Source organism: Conger conger, chromosome 6 (genome assembly GCF_963514075.1).
Source record: "Conger conger chromosome 6, fConCon1.1, whole genome shotgun sequence".
NCBI lineage: Eukaryota > Metazoa > Chordata > Actinopteri > Anguilliformes > Congridae > Conger > Conger conger.
Window position 1 is genome coordinate 55,220,268 of NC_083765.1, and position 23,832 is coordinate 55,244,099.

Consider the following 23,832-nt stretch of genomic DNA (forward strand, 5'->3'; position numbering starts at 1 on the left):
CAAATAATAGCAAACTTTGTTTATATATGCACACAAGTTGCAACATTTTTCACAAACCTACAACATTGGTGGTTACTGTATTACCCAATATAGATAGATACCCATACAAAACATAGATTAGCTGAATCCATCTTCACATGCAATTCCACTCCTACTGCACAAGTATTTCAATAATACACACAGCCTAACTGAGGACAAAGTGCAAGAAGTGAAAGAACACTTTGGGAATAACAAAAACAAAACAAACCAAAACTACTAAAGTATTAAAATAATTTGTCATTTAAAATAATATTAAACATGTTATACAATAAGTTAAGTATATTCAATTAAATAAATGTCATATATTTGTGTGCCACAAAGACAAACCAAAATTAAGCATTTCACAGCAAAAAGGGAAATAGACTTTCTGAGATTTTCTGGCTTCCAGAAAAAAGAAAAGATTGCACTAGAAAAAACGTATCCAGTTAAAAAGGTCTGGTGCTTACAAAATGACTAAACATCTTGCGGCAGGATTTAAAGTGGCTTCATTAACTAATGGAAAATTAAATACAGGTGGTGAATTTTGAAATAGGACTCTTATTTTGAAAAAGAAAAAAAACAGAACAGACTGATTGAACTTCAATGTTTAATTCTGCAGTGCTGCACTCTACTGCTGGTGCCACTGGCACTTCATGAAGCCACAAATGACTTAATACACCACAGAATAATCAGTTTATATTACGGTACAACATCTGTCCCTCACTATGGATTCAATATGGACTCAGTCCATAGTCCCTGCACTGCACTGATTTAATTCAAATAGACTGTATCCTGTTGGCTCATAAGCGTGTTAACCCTTCATATCCTCGCTGTATGATCTGGGATCAACTGTAATTATTGTGAATGATTTTTTAGAAAAACAAGGTAATCAAATAAATAAATAATAAACATAGAGATTTAAATCGGAAAGTTCTATATCACAATGGTTACAATAACATTACTTCGGAAAGACTAACGAGAAAAACTGCTGCTTCAAGTCATTCAACTCTCAAGGGGGACCAGAAAAGAAAGGATTTCATTACATTAGGAATTCACAAACTTGTTCAAATTACAAATATACACTGAATTATGTAAGTGACTAAGCCAACTTTTAAGCCTGTGCATTTATGCAGTGATTCTCAATCTGGCTGCAGTTTCAGACCACATAGCCAACTGAATCAACAAAACGATGCCCTTCCTGTCATCCAAGTCATCTTGCTTGTATATTGTCTGTTTTTCTTCTTACAACCAGTGATAATATCGGTGCCTTTCCAAAGCAAATCTCTGTGAATACCTATTCCTGACTACTGTCACTTCGTCAAGGACCCTGAGCCTGATCAAATATCCTTATCAGGAAATTTTGCACACAGCATGCCATAAACGGAAATCATATGAAACTTAGAAATTCTTTGCTCTTAACTCAAATTAATTAAACAAAAGTCATCATGGGTCTAAAAGACACAACAAGGAACTCATGATAATTTTCAGTTTCTTCACTACCGGACAACTAGCCTGTTAAACCTCTTACTATGACATACAGTGTATTGGCATTTTTCAGGAATGATACAATGTCATAATTAGTCCATCTAGCCCTGTCACAGACCTGTCACAGACCTGAAACACACTCACCTCACAGTATCCTTTGGCTTTCTGGTATGTGGTTTGGAAATCATGCAATTATAAACATTTTTGGATTGAATACAACTTGTTCGTACCAGTAACTTCACTTGACTAGCACATAAGACTAGCACATATAGTATTTCAGTTTATGCAACCGATGTGAATATCATGTGCAGTGGATATGTTCCTCTTCTTGGCATGGCCAATGGGTGACTGATTTCTTATGTCTTTATGTTTAAAAGACATAAGAAATCATACTTTATACTTTTAACTTTGCCAAAAAATGTTCTGCTATTCAAGCTGCTTCCGAGTTATTTGAAGTATATTTTTCTCCTCCAAATACAACATACCACCAAATACCCCAACACCAGCAATTTTAAAGCCAGCAGGTCATCAGAAACTCTTTGAATGTCCTTCTGTGCGCATAAGATTATGCGCACAAACAAACAAAAACATACACTAAAACTGAAATAATGTAAGAAATCAAACTACCTCTTTGAATCTCTTAATTTATGTTGGCTATGACTGAAATCTTTGAATATTACTCAATGTTATCTTATATAAGCTCTTCTACCATATGGAAGCCACATCAGGGACTACCCATTTGGTCTTTCCAACCCCTCCAACTGCTAAAGGACTGATAGACATACTACAGTGAGGTGAGCACATGATTCTTAAATGCCACGCATAATTGTTCCATACAGGAAATGCACACTGCATATATGACTGTTAATCATCAAACTACACACAATATAATATACTTTTACACAATTAATTTGCTGACTGCATTTCCAACAGTTACATACTGAACACATACGGCGCATTCAGTATAAATGGCTCATCTCAAAAACTCACCAAGGATCTGCACATTCAAAGAAATCTTCCACACATACGTATGTGCACAGGCACATATACAAACACACTCACACACACACTCACACTCACACTCACACACAAACACATACACATACAAACACATACATTCACACACCCACAGTGAAACTATCTGTGTGGTTCACTCCCCTTTCCATGGATTCTCCATGTTTGTGATAAAACCCACAATTCTGTAATTAAACCCCATGACAGCATTCAAATTGCTTCTTTCCGGGGTATTTCCCATCAATTCATTTTGGTTCAATTCAAATCAAATCAAATATGTATTAAACTCACCATCTCGAGACTGACAATTTGGTGGGCTGAGTACTGTATCATATCTGACCTCAGGCATGAGAATAATGTCCCTTAGACCAAGCCTACCCTTGGACTTGGAATAAGCCAGACCTTGTTCTCGGACAGGTTAATAACCTGTGTGTCAAGACTACAGAGAAGATTAAGCAGCTGGCAGTTCTATCTTAGAAAGGTGACAGCTCCTATATACAGGCAGTTGGCGCTGCAGTTCCCAACATATAGCAGCTGGGAATCAGTTCAAGTCTGGATGAGCCCTTAAGTGAATAGTTAAAAAAGAGGACAGACAGAATGTATTTGCAGTCATCTCTATTGTAAGGTGCACTCTAATGCAATTTGAATGCAGCCAAAGGATGGCAGGAATCTGATCAAACTCCTTTGTTCACTTCAAAGGATGGCTGGGACCCCACCATACCCTGTTCATTTTTAAGTCCCTACTCCACCCATATGACTACTATTACCCCATAACCGGCAAGTGCCTATAATATCATAAATAATCCACAAAAAATTCATCTCTACATTTTTTTAACAAGTCTCCAGCATAAGTCAGCTCTGTTGCACAGAGAGGAGGAATGTGTTTGTGAGAGAAGATAAATATATATATATATATATACATATATATTTATATAGATGTCTTCCAGCTGGTCTGTGTGACCAATAAATGAAAGATGCCCTGCGTAATGAACCAATGTTAATGTCTCCTGACAATTCTTGAAAGCATAATAATAATCAAAAACAAAAAAAAGAAAAAATATTTTTTTTTAGGTCTGTGGAATGCAGTGAATGGACACCACCGGGCTGGAGTGTCCAGCTATGGAAATGTCAGCAGGTGTAATCATGGTATCAAATGGGCTCTCGCGCTATTCCTTGGTGGTGGAGCGTCTCTCACCCAGAACGTCCCGCCCCAAGCTCCCGTCATCCATTTGCTGTACATCCTCTCCCTGCCATAAGGGGGAGACACCACTCACTGAGGCAGGCGGTTGGGTGCGCCTGCCAATATTGCCACAGTAATTTGCACAAGTGGGAGGCCATGTTCAGATCTTCTCGAATGTGTTCTGCAGGTTGCCAGAGGTTCCTGACTTGGGCTGTAGAGATATGACCCTGCTGTTTTGGGTGACAAATGGAATTCAGACATCATAGACCTTTTCCTGTAGGTAGGTGAAAAGAGACTCCAGGAATTTGGTTGAGCTCCACATCTGTTTCAGCATCTGACACTCCCTCTCGTTCACCTCCTCCAGGATAGACTTCAGGAAGCTACGCACCAGGGACTTGGACTCCTCCAGAACCTTCCGGACCCAGAAATAGACCAGTGTAGGAGAGTGTGAGCCATACTCACCTTTTTAAGTAACACATTTGATTTATGTTTAATTTATTTTGGAATATCCACTGACAGACACATGAGATCCTATTCTTGGTTTGTTCACTTCACAAACTAGAGGGATGTCTGAATTGAGAAGCAGAATAGTGAAATGAAGATAAATTATAGCTTTCACCCTCTCCCTGTCATAGCTTTTCAATATTGCATTTCTGGTTAAATATTCTCAAAACTTTAGGAATAGTGTGGCCTGCATTGAATTATCACGACTCTAGTTTAAAAATAATTTTTTTTTACTGGCATAAGATCATTCTCAATATAATCAAACTGTTCATAGTGTTCTACCTTTCGATAGAATTGTCCTTTAAGACAATAAGTCACCAACCAATATTAAATTACATTACATGTCATCTGGCTGACACTTTTGTCCAAAGCAACTTACAGTTGAATAGACTAAGCAGGGGACAATCCTCCCTGGAGCAATGCAGGGTTAAGGGCCTTGCTCAAGGGCCCAGCAGATCTTAGTGTGGCTACTCCAGGGATCGAACAATCGACCTTCGGGCCCCAGTCATGTACCTAAACCACTAGGCTACAGACTGCCAATACTTAACCAGCGCACAGTTTCAGGACCTGGTGAAAGTTCGTCTTACCACAGCGCTGCAGTTTGCCATTTCCTTCACTCGTAACATCACTTCCTGGCTGAAGGTGGTTGGCCAGAAGACCTGGGACACTAAACCCCGACTGCAGGCCTCCTGGGCAGTGAGTTTCCTCCCGCAGAGCAGCATCTCGTTTGCCTGTCGCAGAGAACAATGTGAGCGAAACGGCCGAATGTTTTACTTCAAAGTGAACAGAAATTGTGAAACTAATCAGCATCACATCAATATCTGTATTGGCTGCGAGCCCAGCGTTCCAACATTGGTGCACACTGCACCTGTTCCACGGAGCTGTCTTTCAGAATTCAAAAAAGCGTTTGTCAATGAAAAGCATTTTTGCACGCGGGCGTGTGATTTGTTGAAAACAAAAACCTTGGTGTTGCCTATCAGAAGCAGAGACAGCTCTGTTATATCTTCAGAAGATTATCAGGCCCAACACGCCAATCAGACCTCTTCTTCTGCTGCCTCTGCATACCTGGCTTTGTTCTGGAAAAATCTCTTGTCTGTCTCGGCTTTGCGATGGTGCAATGAGCATCCCACTAGAGTCAGTACAGCAGGCCTGCCCATCATCCAAAACAGACTGAAAGTCAGACTGCATCCCCTTTCAGATACTGTTACTGGTCTGGTTGCATAAAGACAAGTTAGCCGTTAAGCTGTATTTACTTTTGTTGTTGGTGAATTAATTGTTGGGTTTTTTGGTTAGCTTTACACATCTCTAAAATAAATGGGCCTTCTATGTCTTCTTTGTGATCTCCACATTTATATTCCTGGGACTAACACTGAAGTTCTCCACTTTTATAAGGTGCAGTGGAGAAGAACATCTTCTGAGTGATAGTAATGTAACGTAACATAATGTAAAATACATTTCCAGATAACTGCAGTCTGCAAGTGTCATAGGCTAAAAGTGTTAATGAAAATGTTTGAAACAGGGTGATCTGTCCACTTGTGCAGAGAGTGAAGTGGGAGCAAGGTAGCATCCCACAGGCAGATTTACAGCTACAACACTACTGCAGCTTGAAATCAAGCAAACATGAAAGCAGTTATCAGCAGTTATTAAGGTTGTTACCTTAATTATTAATGACCTATTAATGAGTATAGCCAAGCAAGCTCTTAACCCAGCTCAAGTAAGATAAACATTTAACACACACAGCTGTTTAGCTTTCTGTGTGAACAACTGCAGTGTTACAGACTGATGCAATAGTGATGTAGTATCCGGTAGTAGTATTGTTGAGACAGATCTCTATAAATACCTTATAGGGATTTTCCTTGCCGTGTGGAAGGGGGGGGGGGGGGGGTGTTTGCAGAGTGACATAACACAACACAGTCACCACAGAGACATCTGGTGCTGACCTCATGGAAGCCACCCAGACTTCCATGAACTATATCTGACTCCAGAGTTGCTGACTCACCAAAGCCACGCCCAGGATCTGAGGAAAGGTGTAGGACGAGCAGCCAGCCGGGGTCAGGCGGATGGAGGCTGACGGGGTCTGGAACCAGGCCTTCTCGCTGGCCCACACTATGTCACACAGTGGAAGGATGGAGGCTCCCAGGCCGAGGGCCGGCCCATTGATCGCCACCACGATGGGCTTCTTGAAGTGAATGAACGCCTTCACAAAGTCCCTGCGGTCAGACACAAAATGAAGAAATGACCACCGCCCTGCTGGGAATGCAAAATGTGCAACAGTGACATTATTTAAGTTCTGTGTTTTAGCACTTGAAAGAATACAATGACAATTCTGTACAGACTGTTGTCATTTTTGGGTGTTTTCATATCAGATCCATATCATATGAACCGTTTCAAAATGTTATAACCTTTCTTTACATACAGAAATACGCCCTGATTTTCCTAATTTGAAATAGCCAATTTGCATGTGTTCCTGCTCATCGTTGTGTGGCAAGTATGTACATTCAGATGTTGAATCAATGCTTTTTTGCTTCTTTTCACCTTGTAGCCTACTGCTTATATTTGAACACACTGGGTCACAGGAGGACACTTAATGTATAGTTTGACTTGTGGACAGTAGATCTCTTCCTGATGCTACGGCCAGTTGTGTGTTGCAGTGTGGGGCTGCCAGTCCCAGCCAAAACCGGCATTGTCCAGGGTTTCTGTTGGTATTTAATGGAATAAATATGGGGAGTCTGGGCAATTGCTGGATGCAGTAATTATCATTTCACTTTACCAATAAATGACTGCTAAATATATCCCAGGTGCAGACTGTAGGAAAACTGCCCTGGTGTGACTTTTGCAATTAACTGATTGTTTTCCACTATCTACTGTTAAACCAGAAATGGGCCTGTTCATGTGTCAGATACTAAATAGACAGCCTGTTTATACATCCTTATACCAAAATAAGGTGTTTTGATTGGTATTACTATTCCTATAGATTAAGAAACTGCAAAAGTACACAATTCAGTAGCCAACAGTATCTGCATTTCTGTCAGGTTTATGGACGGAATAAACTTTTATGCACACACCTCAACATCACCATTTCAGATCCTTTGGATTACAGGACTTTACGTCCATCTGTTTCCAATCCCAATAGAAGTGGCTCTAAATGCAAATGTAATAAAGAAATCATTGTCCCTGAGAGTGCCTCTGTTTTAAATGAGCCTGTGTGTTTTAATTAGTTTAGGAGAAGCAGAGGAGGCTGGTGCAAGGCTCCCTGCTGGATAGAGAAAGGGAAGTCTAGGGTCCCTAGCTGCCAGAGCAAAGCAGGGTCACAGCCTTACCGTCTGTTACAAAAACATGTTCATACCATCCTTATTTTCATCTCAACTAATTATCACGATGCTGGGCATAAGCACATTTGCACCAAACCACACATACACACCTTGGCCTGAATTCAGCCAACATTTGCCCTCACAGTCAAAATGAAAAGTTTCTGTCTTTCTTCACAAACCTAGTTTTATTAGTGTTGCCATCACAAAAATAAACGTGCAAGGTATGTCTATGATGAACAAAAGAAACGCATGCCCTGACATGCAAGTCAAAGTTAAAGGCAAGTGTTCAATCCTGAACTTAGCCAAGGGCTCCTGACTTGGGCATTCATTTCAAAAGAAATGTCCTTGTCATTTTTTGCTATCTTCAATTTCAATCCAGTTCAAATGAGTTGTTTTTGTTGGGCTTTTAGCTTCGGAATGCACACAATACCACACCACCATAAGTGGGCTGAGCTAGCTAACATGTATGAAAGACTTGAATGTGTAATATACAAAGTATTTGGATTTGTATGCCCAAGCTAGTTTGTCAATGGATCATAGATCCCAGTCTAGTATTGAGCCATTTGTAAAAAGAAAAAAGAAAAGACTCTTTTAGACATCTTAACGACCTTGAGTGCTGACACATATCCATACTGACAATGAAGAACCCACAGTTAACGGAAGAAAGAACGACTTCAACTATGTTTCACAAAGAGACCACATGCCTGTTTAAGAATATGCAAACCTGATTCATGAAGGGGAAATGGCATATGGATGTTTAACCCTAAGAATAGACATGCATTTACATACAGATCTGTATAATAATTTGAATGTATCTAATATATATTTACATTTTGATTCACTTTTTGATAACGACATAATGAAAATTTTCACATTCACATTCCATACATTCTGCTGCAGGGAAGAAATGAAAGAGGTTATAAACATCTCTCTCCTTAATTATAACCGCACAGGCAGTTGTGTAGTTTCATTTACAAAACAGGGGATCTGAAAACATCACAAAGAGGAAAAAATAAAACAAATGACTCAGAACTTAAGAGTAAGACTGCAACCCGATCAACAGCAAAAGGAAGATTGCGTGCCAGCCTTCCAAAACAATTTGTTGGTATGGAGGCGGCATTTTATGGTTCTTTTTGAGACCTGGATACCTCAAAATGCTACCAAGCTCTGCAATTCTTAAATTGTGATGTTGGGTTCCTTATTGCCTGCCACACTACTACCTGCTACATCTACCTCAATGTCTGTGGGGACAATGTGTACTTGACAATGTCCTCTTCCTGGCAAGTTTACAACCGTTCCATACGTTTTGCATTTTTTAAATTATTGCCCTCATAGTAGTATGTTTAACTGCATGCTTCTACCCATTACCAGACAATTTCCATCTATCTCTTGAATTTAGTTATTTGGCTTTTCCAATGCTGATGGATGACAAAGGGATTTAGCATGTTTTCTACCTAATTTTCATACTTTCATACTTCATAATCTGTTTGATTTTATTTACAGTAATTTTTATGGGTGCAAAAAATTAAACTTAATAAAAAACATAGAAACATGAGAGTAAATGTATTGAAATAAACATACCGTACATAGTTTTCCCACATGTTTGAACATCACACACAGATTATTATCTGTAATGTTTATCATAATTATGCTTTTTTCTCTTTTATAATTTCTTTACAATTTAACAGGTGCTCTGTTCCATGGATTGGTGCAAGGAGCAGTGTGATGGTGGAGAGGGTTCAACCACAAGGCACAGGCTCTCGGTCTCCCTGTGACTAACATCCAGCCAATTTCAGCAAAGAGGATGGTTGCCAATCCAGGTTACATATCTCTCATGCCCTCTCCCGGACTCCAGCTTTATACCAAGTAAACAGCAGGCTGGGGGGCTCCAGTGCTGTGAGGAAAGTGTTTTGAGGTAGCTTGCTCTCCTAAGTAGGATTCATTCAGGACAGCTTTAAAAAAAAGTTATTTCTTATGCTGCAATATTTCACCAGTCTTGCAGAAAAATGGTAAACTGAACCCTGGTGCAGATATTTAGCAATTCAGAGAGCAGAAAAGCACTGTCCAATCAACTGAAATGTATGTTTATATAATTTTTTATCCGCCTGGACTGCCATCGCTTGGGCTGTATGCTGAACAGCCGAAGGACTGTGGGCATTCTCACCGTATGGCCTCAGCAATCCGGCTGCTCTCTTTCCGCCGGTCCGTGGACAGCCGGCCTATAAGGTAGGAGGGATCCACCCCGCTACAGAAGTAGCTGCCCACTGCACTGAGGAGCAGCAGCTTGCTGTCATCTGCTGCTGCGTTTCCCAGTGCCCTGCTCACCTCCTTCATTATCTGTGGAAAAATAAGGAGAAGAAAAGTTGGGCTGCAGAACCAAAATGGCTCCCTTAGTCACCACTAACAGGATCGGCAAACACATGGTAAAACTGTGAGTGCTAAAAAGGAACCTTTGGACTGCAGAATAATTACTGCTATTTCACTCTCTTATATTTCTCATTCCAAATGGGTAGAAAGTTGATAGCCTTTTCAAAGCTGATTTGGCAATTCCTATGCAACAACACCGGTTCAAAGGATTTCACTTTTTATTCCACAGAACTCTTTTGGTACTCAGTAAAATGTCCGACTACAGGGGCTCCATTACATTTTTATATTGTCCAACTGCTACTGATATTGTGGCAAGTGTACCTTTCACACAGATGATCCGCAGATAGGGACTTCTATTAGCAGACGCTATGGGCTGGGAACAGATTAAGATGCTTTTTTTATTGTAGAATAAGGCCCATTCACAAAGCATTGGGCCTCATCATATACTTAAGTGGAGAGCAAATAAGCAGTATATACAGTGTCTTTGCAAGGCCCAAGGTCACTGTCATTTAGTTTGTGTCTGGGTACCAGCAGTTAAGGTTGGCTGGTCAGTGTAATGTGTCCCACATGGATAAAGTGGGCTGTTGGTTGGAGATTCATGACTGTTTTATTGTTCAGGATGTTGACTTTTCTGGCATATCTCTACAGTGACACTGGTCCAGCACCTCATGTTTCCTGCTGCACTAGTGGCCTCACTATGATTCATGCTTCAGGTTTGGTCAGGGTCCCAAGGGCAGGTCAGTGGAATAAACTTTACAAAGCTTCTTCCACGTTTGAAGATAGCCTTTGTGGGCTAGGATGAAATAATAAACAATAGTAATGTTCACAGTTAACCTCTATAAAATAATCTGTTTATGAGTGTGAGAGATGGCAGTATTAGAAAACCAGATTTCAGGGCTTGGTTTGTGCACTAGCATCACGTGGGTGAGCTGTGTCAAGCACTAGGTTTGTGGTAGGATGTATTAGGATTTCTAGTCCACTTGGTTCCGAAGACACAGTCGTGTAATGTGATTTTCTCCATTTTACACAGCCACCATCTTGGATTTCAAGGTTGACCTGAAATGCTAAACCACCAACACCATTGTATCTGCTGACCTACATTCATGTCTCAAGCCCATCTGGTTCAAACAATACAGCACATCCAATTTATAAATGGCCAACGGCGGTCATCTTGGATTTTGCCCCGTAATGAGAGTTACCAGAAGTTTCCAGAGGAGTATAGGAGCTATTTTTTTCTTAAATCGTAAAGCAATCACCAATAAAAAAGGTACAAACAAAGTGATCACAGAATCCACTGAAATACTAAAAGCCTTGTCAGACAAATGAAAATAGAACCATAATTCCAATATACCTATAACCTACAAAATATACAATTAGGCATTTCCTAGATGACAAAAAAGACTATATTCACACCTTCAAGCCATTTTACAATTAAAGAGATCAATAGCAAAAGATTTTAAAAAAAGATGTATGGCCAGAAATGATAGAATCTATGAGAAATGTTAGGATTCATTATTTGTGTGTCTATGTGTGTTCCCCTCTCTTAGTTAATTGATGTTTTCATCCATCCATCCATCCATCCATCCATCCATTATCTTAACCCGCTTATCCTGAACAGGGTCGTAGGGGGGCTGGAGCCTATCCCAGCATACACTGGGCGAAAGGCAGGAATACACCCTGGACAGGTCGCCAGTCCATCGCAGGGCACACACACCATTCACTCACACACTCATACCTATGGGCAATTTAGACTCTCCAATCAGCCTAACCTGTGTGTCTTTGGACTGTGGGAGGAAACCGGAGTACCCGGAGGAAACCCACGCAGACACGGGGAGAACATGCAAACTCCGCACAGAGAGGCCCCTGCCGACGGGGATTCGAACCCAGGACCTCCTTGCTGTGAGGCGTTTTCATTAAAAATGGAAATAAAAAAAAAAATTAAAATAGTATATGTCTATGTCATATGCAATGTGGTTCTAAAAAAACATTAAAGTAATTATAATAATGCTGATGGGTATGGAAATGTATGAAAAAGGGCAGTAAATAACAAAGACTACCTCAGAGCAATGCAAACACTTGAGATGCCTTTTGGTGTTTTGCATAAAATAGCAGCAAATGATAATGAGGACCCTTCTCTCAGGTGTGAATCACAATCACAAATTGGCAACAAAAAAAGGCTTCCCAGGCTAGAAGTAATTCACAGCATAATAGAGGGAGGGCAAAACAGACAAAAACCCCAGAAACTCAGTATAAACTCAGAGTCTTACAATCCAAAAATTCTCTCTCAATCCAGGATAAATATTATTTAAGATATTGTGCCTTTCATTGTGCCAACTGAAAGACAGTCACTAATGTGCTTCTGGTTATTAAATCAGTGACATCAATAAGACGTCTGTTCGGAGCATAATAAGGTGGCAGATGAATTCTGTCATTTGACAAAGAGGCCCTGTGCTTGAACTGTCATCCAAACTCAAATCATGATGACTGAATGGCCCTGATTTTTAAAGTGAAGGCGGAAAAGCTCAAGAGGGAACAGAACACTGACTGAAGTAGTTTACAAATCTGTTATCCTTGTCCTTACTTATCACTAATGCACTAATTTCAAGGTGACTTATGGCACAGCTACCAATAATTCACACACATTTAAACAACTTATTAGAGTGTCTGAGGTTATGTGCTTTACTCCAGAGTGCACATATTGTGTTTCCTGGGATTCCATTCCAGAGGTCTAGGCACAATTTATCATATAATCTAGGCCATGAGTATAATCTAAACTAAGAATGGAGCTCACTGCTACTTGTGGAACTACAGCAGAACAAAGCAGAAGACTGTAGTTACCTGGTATGCATTCACTCTGTTGCTATGGGTCCAGTCAACAAGGGATTACATAATATTATGGAGGTAATTTAAATTATAACCTTTCAGATCTTTCTGATATTTGAGAACCATAATATAACCTTGGAGTAATGCTCATTGGTATTACATTTGAGAAAAAACACAAACCATCATTAAAACAAATTGTGACTGAGTATCCATTTTTACTGTACTTTTGGCCTGCCCACCACTACTCCCAAGATGTCCAGTTTGAAAAACGTAAATGGTAAGAACAAAAAAATATCTTGGTAATCACAAAGACCTGTTTGCAACATAGGTGATGTTTGAATACTTTGACTTCATTCTTGTATAAAAATGTTTTTCATATGTTGCTCTGTAGATTCTGAAGTATACACATGCCAATTTACAGTGGGATCTCTTGTACACTATTACAAGGGGTGATTGACTGGTTAAAGGAACAATTCACCCTAAAACTTATATCCAATTTTGTTCTGAATTTTGATGAATTGTTTTCACATTTTTACCATACTTTTCTCACTGACAGGAGAATTACCCATGGCAGATAGACACTTCTGTGCCCATCCAATTACCTCACTCCTCATTACATGCAATTATTTAGGCACAACATAGGTTTCTTGTGTTTTTATCTCTTCTTTGTGATGGCATAGAACATGTGAAAAACTGACAAAAGTTTAAAAAGTAGTGTTGAGATAATGATGAATTTTAATTCTTAATTAGAAACATAGATTTACACTTTGTTCCTAATTTTCTTAATGATGGTGTGTGTTTTTTTCCTTAAAAGTATACCACTGGACATTACTCCAAGGTTAGGCAACTCCCAATGAACTGCAAACTATGAGTGACATATGATAGGATTACAGTACGTGGATATAGTATATCATAATACTGTCTTAAAAAAAATATTGGCTCCAAGCTTGGGGCTGAACATTCCCACTCTTATGCCTCGTTGACACCATTGACTTGTTGAGCACAGCAACGAAAGTGACAAGTTCCCATTCGAAGGCTGCATATTAAACTGAAGGCAGCTGCCGTGCTACCTGAAGGTGTCTTTGGAGGTGCTTAGGCAGGAAGATGTCACAAAGAAATAACATGATTACGTGATGCCTGACGACGCGTGATTACAAGCAATTTAGCTAGCTAGTTCATGGCAAACTCACAGAGACTTACAAACATTAAAATATGTTATTCCAGTGTATTAAATAATCATCTGACAGGGATGTTAATACCCTCAAATTAAAGGTGACAGTCTGCAGTTTAACCTTTAAGTCTCACCGGCTCAGGGTGGTGAGGTTTTTTCACATTCATTCCTTTTTTTCAGGGTGCAGTTTGGTAGCAGGATATACCGTTTCAAAGTGTTAAAACTCACGGTTCTGTCTGTATAACCTATTTTAACATGCCGTTGCTTTAGTGACAACAGTTCTGATTTTGTAACATGTGGGTGGCAAAACAAGGGCGGGGGGACCTTGCCTTCTCTGCATATTGGAAATCCACATACTACAAGAAATAAGGTAATGTCAGTGTCCTTTTCAAGTGTACAACATTATAGTTTCTCTTTCATTCTAGCAATTTAGCTAATGACATTACTTTTAGAATGGTGTATAATTTGTTAGGCTAGCATAAAACAAGCCTTTATTTCTCACAGCATTTTTTAGCCTGCGTAACAAAACTGTAGCATTTTCAATATTCACGCAGTCTGTCGCACATCTCGAGATTTTGTGCCAAAAACGGTCGACGTTTTACAACAAAATAAATATTTTGCGATGTCTACATCTTCCTTTTCAGGCCTTCGAAGAAATTATTCCTCTGAGTGAATAGGACATTTTCAATGACGTGACCCCATTTTACATCAATGAGCATATAAATACATTCTCAAAATATTATTGCCGTGCTGTTGCAGTTGCACACAGAGGTTCAATTCCCCGTCCTGCCAAAGGCTGAGTTTGGCCGGCTCACGTGGAGTGGCATAATTGGCTCGGCGCTCTGGGGGGGGGGCTCAGCGGGGGCAGGCTTGCCGCGTACAACAACAGCGCCCGTTTGCCTGGGAGTCACAGTCGTGGTCAGAGATGATGTGGCTTGGAGAATGTGTCACTCTCCGTGAGATTCATTTGTGCTGCCGGGGGATGTGGTCACATGTATGCGGCTATCTAGGTTATCCTAGATAACATGGGTAATTGGTATAGATAGGGTACAATTGGCAACCAAAAAAGAGAAAATCTGAAATAAAATATTAATAAATAAATAAATAATCTTAAATTAATGAACCTCAATGAAAATAAGTACAAGATGGTATTATTGTGATTACTGTACTTAGATTCATCTTCTCGACCTGTTGCTGTCTGAGGGTAGGGGACAGAGAGGTAGGGGAGGCTGACAGGCGGGGGGAAGTGCAAACACTTCATTTCAGGCTTGGCTCCATTGTGCTTCTAAGTGCACAAGCCACAGCTACAATGATCTGTATCTAGGCAAAAACAGAACATCTTTTCAGTGACAAAACTTCCACTTTTACTGTGTTTGAGCTTCTGTAATATTGTTTCAGTAATACTTGGGAGTAATTCTGACTTTCAGAAGAGACTAGGATTATGCCTGTAGTCAAAATAATTATTTGGGTATGTCCTTTTTCAGCTTGTGTCAAGAAAAGGGGCAATACTTAAGGGGTTAACCTCATATTCATTGTTTCATTTTAAAGCCAATGTGCTCGAGGACAGGAGGAAAAGAACAGAAATTGTGAAACTGTCCTAATACACTGTATATTGCATGATGTATGAGTAAACAAAGAAGAGGGCTTCAGCTATTTATCATTATTATGCCAGAAGTTGGCTGTATGCTGTATGCATTGTACAGATGGAGACCTGGACGAATCTTGATGTAACTGAATAATAAGCCTTTTTTATTTTCCTTGATTATCAAAGGCCTAAGAGCATGTTTTTTTATGGCATGTCAGTTTTTGCCCCCCAGGCCACCGTTTGAATAGCCAGAGTGTACTGTAAAATATTACAGTAAAATGCAGGCTGATGTTTTCCAAAAGAGACAAACTAGCTAACATGTTCATATTATTCTTTAAAAAATGTAATCCACTACCCAAATGAAAACCAGAAAGGCCAGAAATGGTTTCCAGACACGAGGAACATGTTGTGTAGGTTTGGTCTGGTTGTGCCACATTCTACCTCAGTAAAACATGAGATAAAAACTTTTTTTTCAGTCAAATGTCCCCTTTCCCAATATTCTGCTTTCCAACGGTTGCCTCAATATTTAAACAGAAACCCATGAAGGCTGCATATTCCCACTAGCCGAACTCACCTCAGGAGTGAGTGCATTGTTGTCAGACGTTTGGCTTGATAGTAGCACGTGCGTGAAGCCGTCTTCTTTCCTCACCACAATGTCCCGAAAGCGGCAGTTGCTCTCGTTCTGCCGGACGCTGTACCTCAGCCTCTTGTCAAACACATAGCCCTTATCTTCCACCAGTTTTCGCTTCACAGAACTATGCAAAGTAATTCCACCATTCGAAAGTGTAGATCCTGTTTGAGAAATAATAAGGGACGTGAAGGATGAAAGATGAGAGGTGGGAGTGGTTTTTAAAAGTTTTCTATGGTCTTTAAATATGCAAAGGCAATGACCTTTTTTTAAAGCAATGCACATTTATACAGTATGCAATAGAAATAATTGTTTGTGATATTATGAAATAATACCATAATCACTTGCATACGCTGAAGTACAATGCTGAAAGACAATCAGTTACCACTTAAATCCTATCACAAAATAATATAAAGAGTCAAAAAATGTTAAGACATGTATGTAGGGATCCAAATCAAGATAAAAATAAAAATAAAATGAAATAAAAGCTGAAATTCAGATCTGCCATCTCATGTACATCTTTTGACCCCAAACTCAATTGACTACAGCATATAGCAAAAACAAAGGAATTGACCTCCAATACTTTTGCAGGGGACTGTACAAAACATTAATATGTACCAAACATTATGGTGCCCTAAAATGGATGTGTAAATTGTATAAAAAATGTATATATGTATAAAATGTGCTGCAATTTTTACAATGTGAAAACAAAAAATATATAGGAATATGCTTTCATAAAAGCTGAAAATGTGTACTTTAACCACAGGTGAATGGTTTGATTAGAAAACTACAATTGTGGAGCTCAGAGCTGAATCAAGAAGAAATATGTCCATGTCCCATAAATTATTGAGTTAACAATCTCATCTATCCAACAGTAGTATGATATCTTTCTCTTGTGACTTTTGACTGTATAACTCTCATAAGTGATTTTATGGTGTGCTTTTCGGCCTTGACTGCCAAATGCTGAATACGACTTTTTGCCTTAGTGCGCCATCTGATATGGCCTCTATGTCCTATTAAAATGAGCCTTTGCCAAGGTCAAAGTGGCCTTGCCCAAAAATGTTGAAATTCAAGGCCTGAATAGTGTTTAATGACATTTACGAACATAAGGTGAGTGATCATTTCTCCACAGACAAGATCCTTCAGTGGCCTGCACTTGTGGACAGCCCATTTCAATTCAAGCCACACATTTCTGACCAGGTTCAAGTCCAGAAACTTCTGCAGCAATTCTGTGGACAGTTTACCATAATCTTGGTTGATTTGAGGTACGGTGTTGGTCACAGTCTGGTTGATCCATTTGTGGCCAAGTTTCAGAGTTCAGGTTAATTTTGTTTGTACAGTGCTTTTTACAGAAACGCTTATTTAGGAATAAGTAATAGGTTTAGTTTTGGTTAATTTCTCTCGATATTGGCTTTTTCTATGATCAATCATTCATTCATTCATTCATTATCCTAACCTGCTTATCCTGAACAGGGTCGCAAGGGGGCTGGAGCCTATCCCAGCATACATTGGGCGAAAGGCAGGAATACACCCCGGACAGGTCGCCAGTCCATCGCAGGGCACACACACCATTCACTCACACACTCATACCTATTAGACTCTCCAATCAGCCTAACCTGTGTGTCTTTGGACTGTGGGAGGAAACCAGAGTACCCGGAAGAGGAAACCCACGCAGACACGGGGAGAACATGCAAACTCCGCACAGAGAGGCCCCGGCCGACGGGGATTCGAACCCAGGACCTCCTTACTGTGAGGCGGCAGTGCTAACCACTGCACCATCCGTGCCGCCCTATGATCAATCAAATTATTCTAAAAAAGCAATTCTCAGGAGACCTTTGGGTACATCATGGTCACAATGAATTATATTAATCACATGCTTAAAGGCACAATAGGTCATATTTTTGTGTTCATTGTTACAAGACCATTGCTTCCCTTCCTATCATTGAAAAAGGCTCGCTGACATGCTGACTCACCCTCTGCCTGTGTTTATAGTCTTTAAATTTGGGTTTCAAAATATACAATTGACAGATCAAAAAAGTACATTTTTAATCTTACTCCATCATATTGTCATTTAGCATATGCTGTTATTCAAAGGGATATACCATACAACGTGCAAAGATTGGGGCTAAAAGTTTTGTAGTTTCCAAGAAGGGGAAAGAATAGTTCCAATGGAGAGAGCAGGCACTGCTGACCTGATTGGGAACTAATGGTCAGGAGGCTATAATTGACACACCCTATTGAACATTAAACAAAGTCATGCAGTAAAGAACAATCAGTTGCCATGGCTACTGTATGTTTAAGGGTGGAGGTGGAAGAGCTCAGGAACAGTATGGAGAGGTGGGTCTTCAGTCTCTACGGGAAGACTGCCAGTGCCTCTGCTGTCCTGCCCACCATAGGAAGCTCATTCCACCACTCACAGGCTCGAACACACAGCAGACCTGACTGGGAATTCCAGGAATGGAAAGGGTTTGTGGAACAGAGGGGTTTGGCTGGTATGGTTAAATTATGGACACATTATTTACAGTTAATTGTTATGTTGCTATCCGTAAAATGCTCCCCTCGGTGTAAATTAGTTCTCTTCCCAATCAAAATATATACAGTGGAACCCTGTTACAATGTGAAATCTGATATAACGCAATCGCATCATGGCTCCTGTAGTTGCAAGTTCTAAGCCACGTAATCTAAGCCTCATGGATCCCCAGATGTAGCTTCAATGAGCCACAGACGCCAATGAGATTAATCACAGGGCTTTAAACGTCGCCTGAAACTGCATTTACACGTGGGACTGCCTTTGCAGAGAAAGAGATTAAAGCCTGTTTCAATGCATTTTCATTGTTTGTGGTGACGCGGATGAAAGCTGAGGTGAAAGGAAGGAAGATTGCAAAGTAACTGACAGGTTGTTTTCAAGCTGTATGATCCAGTCACGGACACTATGATCTCGATTTAGAGCATCACCTATGTTATCTGAAAAAGTATGCTCAAGCAGTTAAGTCGATGTCATATGTCTTCAACCTTAATCCCTGTCACTATATTTAGTTTCACTGGCAGTATCAGCCTCCTTAGATATCAACCAATTTCAGTGAATTAAAAAAAGAATAATCCACAGAAGTTTCAGTGAAATATTACATCATTAACATTTACTTCTCTTGAGAAATCTGGTAGAAAATGTAGTTAAAAACAAAAAACTTTTAGTGTTAAAGATAAACCGTATGCACTAGGTCAGCAAAAAAATCAGCAACAAAAGCAGTTGGCTCCTGTTTTATGCATAACTGAGGCTACCCTGCGTGGTTGGAAAAAAGAAGATAGATAGAACCTTAGAAAACAACCTTCAATAGAAACTGCTTTACAAAGGAGGCTGGTTAACAATGGATTTGCACTAGATGAACCACAGTGCTATACCAGCGTTTTCTACTAGCACAATCTATGCAAACTATGCAAAATATTGAATGTATGAAGTTTTCGTGGTGGTTTCGGCATTAGACGCAGTCAGTTCAACAATCCGGCTATAACAACCCAACTTTCAACGGCAATTCATGCACCCAGACTATCGCATTATAACAAGGTTCCACTGTGCTCTACAGCCTTGTCTGCCTCTACAACATCACCCTCCACTATTAATAGGCCCGCAGAGACAGCTAATTCTTCCATTCATCAGCGAATATTCTTTTCCTAACACCCATAATGAGCAATCATATTGTTGACTTTGAATAGGACCTATCTGCACCACAGAATGGAGATCCTCTGTTTACCTTCACTCACTTTACGGACCATGATGCAAAGTGACAGCGTGAAGTCTTAACGGGAGATAACCACAGACAGGAATGCAGCACTAGGAAACGAAGGGCTATTAAACTACAATATTCATGGAAAATCACCCCAAATATCCAGTACCTTCCTCTGCAGGCAGTTTTTAAATCATTCAGATTCCACTTCCTATTACTTTGTAACCACCGCCGGCTATTTCTTCAACACTAGTCTATAGAGTTCTATTTTTACATTATCTCAGAAATGTCTGAAATCCAGCATAATGTACACATGAAGAGGGTCTTGGACAATGTGATATTTCATAGGATAAAATAATAGGCAGTTACTTCAACACGACAACATGCTATTCCACAGGGATTATCAGGTTGTCATCCATCCAATTTGATCTGATCTCCCATCTGAATGCCATTACAAGGTAAAAAATCGAGTCCAGAGCTTACATTTTGTGCTTATAATGATACCAGTTGGGCTGCTAACTCTGCAAGCAATGTTTTTCTTACTATCCCCTCTGTGAATAGGGCATAGTAGCCTTTTAATTTTCACTCAGCTGCTACCCTGATAGCACTGAACTGAAATGTTAACAACCTTATAGCAATGACAGAAAGCCATACAGCTACAGCTACAGACAAGAGATCTAAAATTAAATCCCTTGTATTGACAGGCTGTTTCGTGAAAGATACAAATAAAAACATAATTCATGTATAATGGATAGGCTGAGGGGCAATAATGGACTGGTCTCTATAGGAAGCTCTATGCAAAAACATAAACATGTACAATTAAAATATAAAGAAGAGATTTTTTAAAAGCTTATCTCTGAGTATGCGAGTGCCTGTGTGTCTGTGAGCATGGGTTATTTTCACATTACTTTGACAGCATTTGGTCTTTAGTTTGGTCTTTCGTATTACAGTCAATATTATAGAAATTAGGCTAAGGAAAAACTGTGTGATTTTCATACTGCTCATATGCAATAGTTAACTATGGGGAAGAAGGTTACTCCTTCAATGTCCCTAATACACAAATTAATCTTACTGGATGCCACTGTAATTAACAGATGCACGATAATGTCCGAATCACACTTGCATTCAAAACATATTATAGGCTACATTTCAGTTGTTTTGCAAAATAAGCTTGTGAGGATGCCCAAAGCACATAAATAATATTAATATCATCTAGGCTAGGCATCTCTAGCGATGGCCCAATTGTTCCCACTCCCTCATGTGCTGGTTATACTCAGCTCCAACAGTGATATGGTCGGATACAATGGGCAACTGTAGGTCCAAAGTCCAAGCATTAACAGGGCGCCACCGAGAAAACATTTAACTATGATGCAAATGATTCCACCTCAAAGTAATTGTAAAATACTGTAGCTTAACCTTCTTGATGTCAACTAACATTACATTACAGCTCAATAATAAGCATAATACTCTATATGAGTAGTTACAATGAATGCTTGAGTTAATAAAAGGAATATATCAGTTAAACCTCTTTCCTGTGGTGCCATAACAAAATCTAGTCTTGTGAGGCTGGCGAATGAAAGAAAGTGACCCAAAAGAAAAGAAACAGTTGAAGTCATACAGTTCATACAGGAGGAGGAAACCTTACCTAATTCGTTGACGATGGGTGTCTCGCTGACGTTGAGCTCCAACACTCGGTCCACAGTGTCGGTTGGGATTTTGTGCGCTCCGGCGGCGTTCCCGAAAGCAGGGGCGTCCAGGTCCCCGTTCTGTATTCCGTTGTGCGGCTTCCTGACGGACACAAACTGCAGCCCGCCGGGCGTGCTCCTGTAGGTCATGGCTTTGGTCACCCTGTCCGCGGCCGGCCTGCCGCCAGCCCCAAGCCTCTTCTGCTTCTGCCCGCCGGCCGGGCCGGAGGCGCCAGGTTTTTTCCTCTTGCGCGGCTCCCCTCGGCCCCTGACCGCCTCGCCGGGCGCCGTTCGGCTGAGGAGGCGAGGCCCCCCGCCGTGCTTGCCCTGCCGGGGCCGGCGGTCCTTGTGGAGGTGCAGGGCGTTGAACTGGTGGATGAACTCCTCGCAGTGCTGGAGGTGGTGCTCCGGCTCCCAGGTGTCCTCGTTGCTGCCGTAGCCCTTCCACCGGATCAGGAACTCCCACTTCCCCTTTTTGTTTTTCCGCTTGTCTACTATTCTGTCCACCTGCGATGGCACCGTCGGGAGCAGACGTGAAAGAGACGGAGAGAGACGACGTCAACACAATTGCCAGAGCAGACGTACGACTGAGATGGAATCCAGGATGAATTCTGCTCTGAAATTCTGTCTTTACTCCAAACAGTATGGAAGCAACATAGCCTTACATACACCAGCAAATAGCACAAACTTTAAATTTTTTTGCTAGTAACCTGTGAATCTCTGCTTCTGTATGTCCACATCACCTCCTGTCTGGCTTAAATGCTTCTGGACCTGTATCATTTACAGTATATATACAAACTATACTTAACCCTCTATAATTACACATTCCCCCTTGTGGTACCAAACTGAAACACAAAACAGTAAATACAAGCTATTTAAAACTAGACCACACTTAAAATCAGCAACCAATTAAGACACAAGAAACCAGGTCAAGTGATTTAAATATGTAATGAGCTACTGTACTTCAATGGATCATATGAGCATTGAGTCATAACAAAACTCAACTGACCCAGCAGCTCTCCGGGACCAAGGGTTTAGTCCCATGAACTAGAAAATAGAAAACTAGTTAGCCAGATACAGTAGCTTTATGTTCACAATAACATTCATTGGACAAATTCCAGGAAGCTTTCTTTTGAAGAGCGGTTGTTTCATGTGGTAAGGTTTCATGTTAGGTGATGCTTCAATGTACTGGTTAAGGTTACACAAGATAGTACACATATTTCAAGCTGAAGTATTTTTTCTTTGCTTTTCATCTTGCTGAAAAAATAAATAATTCATCAATGTCATTAATATATTGTGCATTGTATTAATATTTTATGTTTTGACTGTGCAAAAAATAATTATAATTACACAGAGAGTATTGAAAAACTCTTTACTCCTATAGTTTTCATTAGTACATCAGGGTTATTCTTGCGTCCAACATGCTTTCAAGGGGATGGCACTGTACAATTAAGCAAGGACCAAATGTGGGAACTTGGGAAATATAATTTAGATATACTGTCGCCTAACTACTCAACGCATCCCTTCAATTAACCTCGGTTTCATTGCTGTTTAGATCGCACATTTTCATTAGGATCCCCTGACCCTAAACGTTTAGTGAAAACAAAATCAGGTGAGCTCTACCTGCCACTTGGATAGAGACCCAGGTAGACTAATTAGATTAAGCCCAAAACAGTGTAAAACAATCAGGGAAAACAATGTAGCACAATATCAACCACTTAAAAAACAATCGCTATCTAATTTGCTCAAGTTAGTTAGACAAGACAAAAATAACAATGACAAAAAAAGGGACTAAACTGATTCAAAATACTGATGCAAACTGTAGGATGAGAGTTCATTTTCATGTGAACTGTCTGTAAGACGCATACAGTGCTGTGCAAATGAATTTGCCCCCTTCCTGAATTCCTCTATTATTGCAGAATTCTCACACTGGTTTCACACTGGCTTGAAACAGCACATACTATTAGACAAACAGATCCTGGGTAAGCATTTTAAAATTTGTATTTCATTTAGTTATGAAACACCATGTTGGGGAACTGAAGTTTAAAGATAAATATTTCTAATGTTTGAATTCAGCAGTTTTTCCAAATAACTCCCTTGTTTAACTTTTGGCACTCTGAATACCAAACACAAGTGCATCAACTGTTAGAACTCTTCACTTATCCAACATGTAAAATACATTTATTCAATATAATTAATTTAATTAAAGATATCAATTATCAAATAAATTGCCAAATTCCTTGATGGGCAGAGCAACCTGATAGATCGACCTTCATCAAAATGCACAACTCACAACGATTAAAGTTATTATTAAGTTACAACAAATGAATGAAAAGAAT

The 23,832-nt window shown here is 40.0% G+C and overlaps 1 protein-coding gene across 1 annotated transcript in view; it reads right to left on the bottom strand.

Annotated features, from left to right (window-relative positions):
- Positions 1-3,593: 3,593 nt before the first annotated feature.
- Positions 3,594-23,832, bottom strand: part of LOC133131370 (chromodomain Y-like protein 2) — a 32,930-nt gene continuing 12,691 nt past the window's right edge. Inside the window, exons 2-7 of the mRNA XM_061246690.1 lie at positions 21,454-22,000; positions 16,033-16,250; positions 9,677-9,849; positions 6,201-6,411; positions 4,789-4,932; positions 3,594-4,109 (exon numbers count right to left, since the gene is read on the bottom strand). Coding sequence (XP_061102674.1) covers positions 3,951-4,109; positions 4,789-4,932; positions 6,201-6,411; positions 9,677-9,849; positions 16,033-16,250; positions 21,454-22,000 — 1,452 coding nt within the window. The 3' untranslated portion in view covers positions 3,594-3,950. The remainder of the gene's footprint in view (positions 4,110-4,788; positions 4,933-6,200; positions 6,412-9,676; positions 9,850-16,032; positions 16,251-21,453; positions 22,001-23,832) is intronic.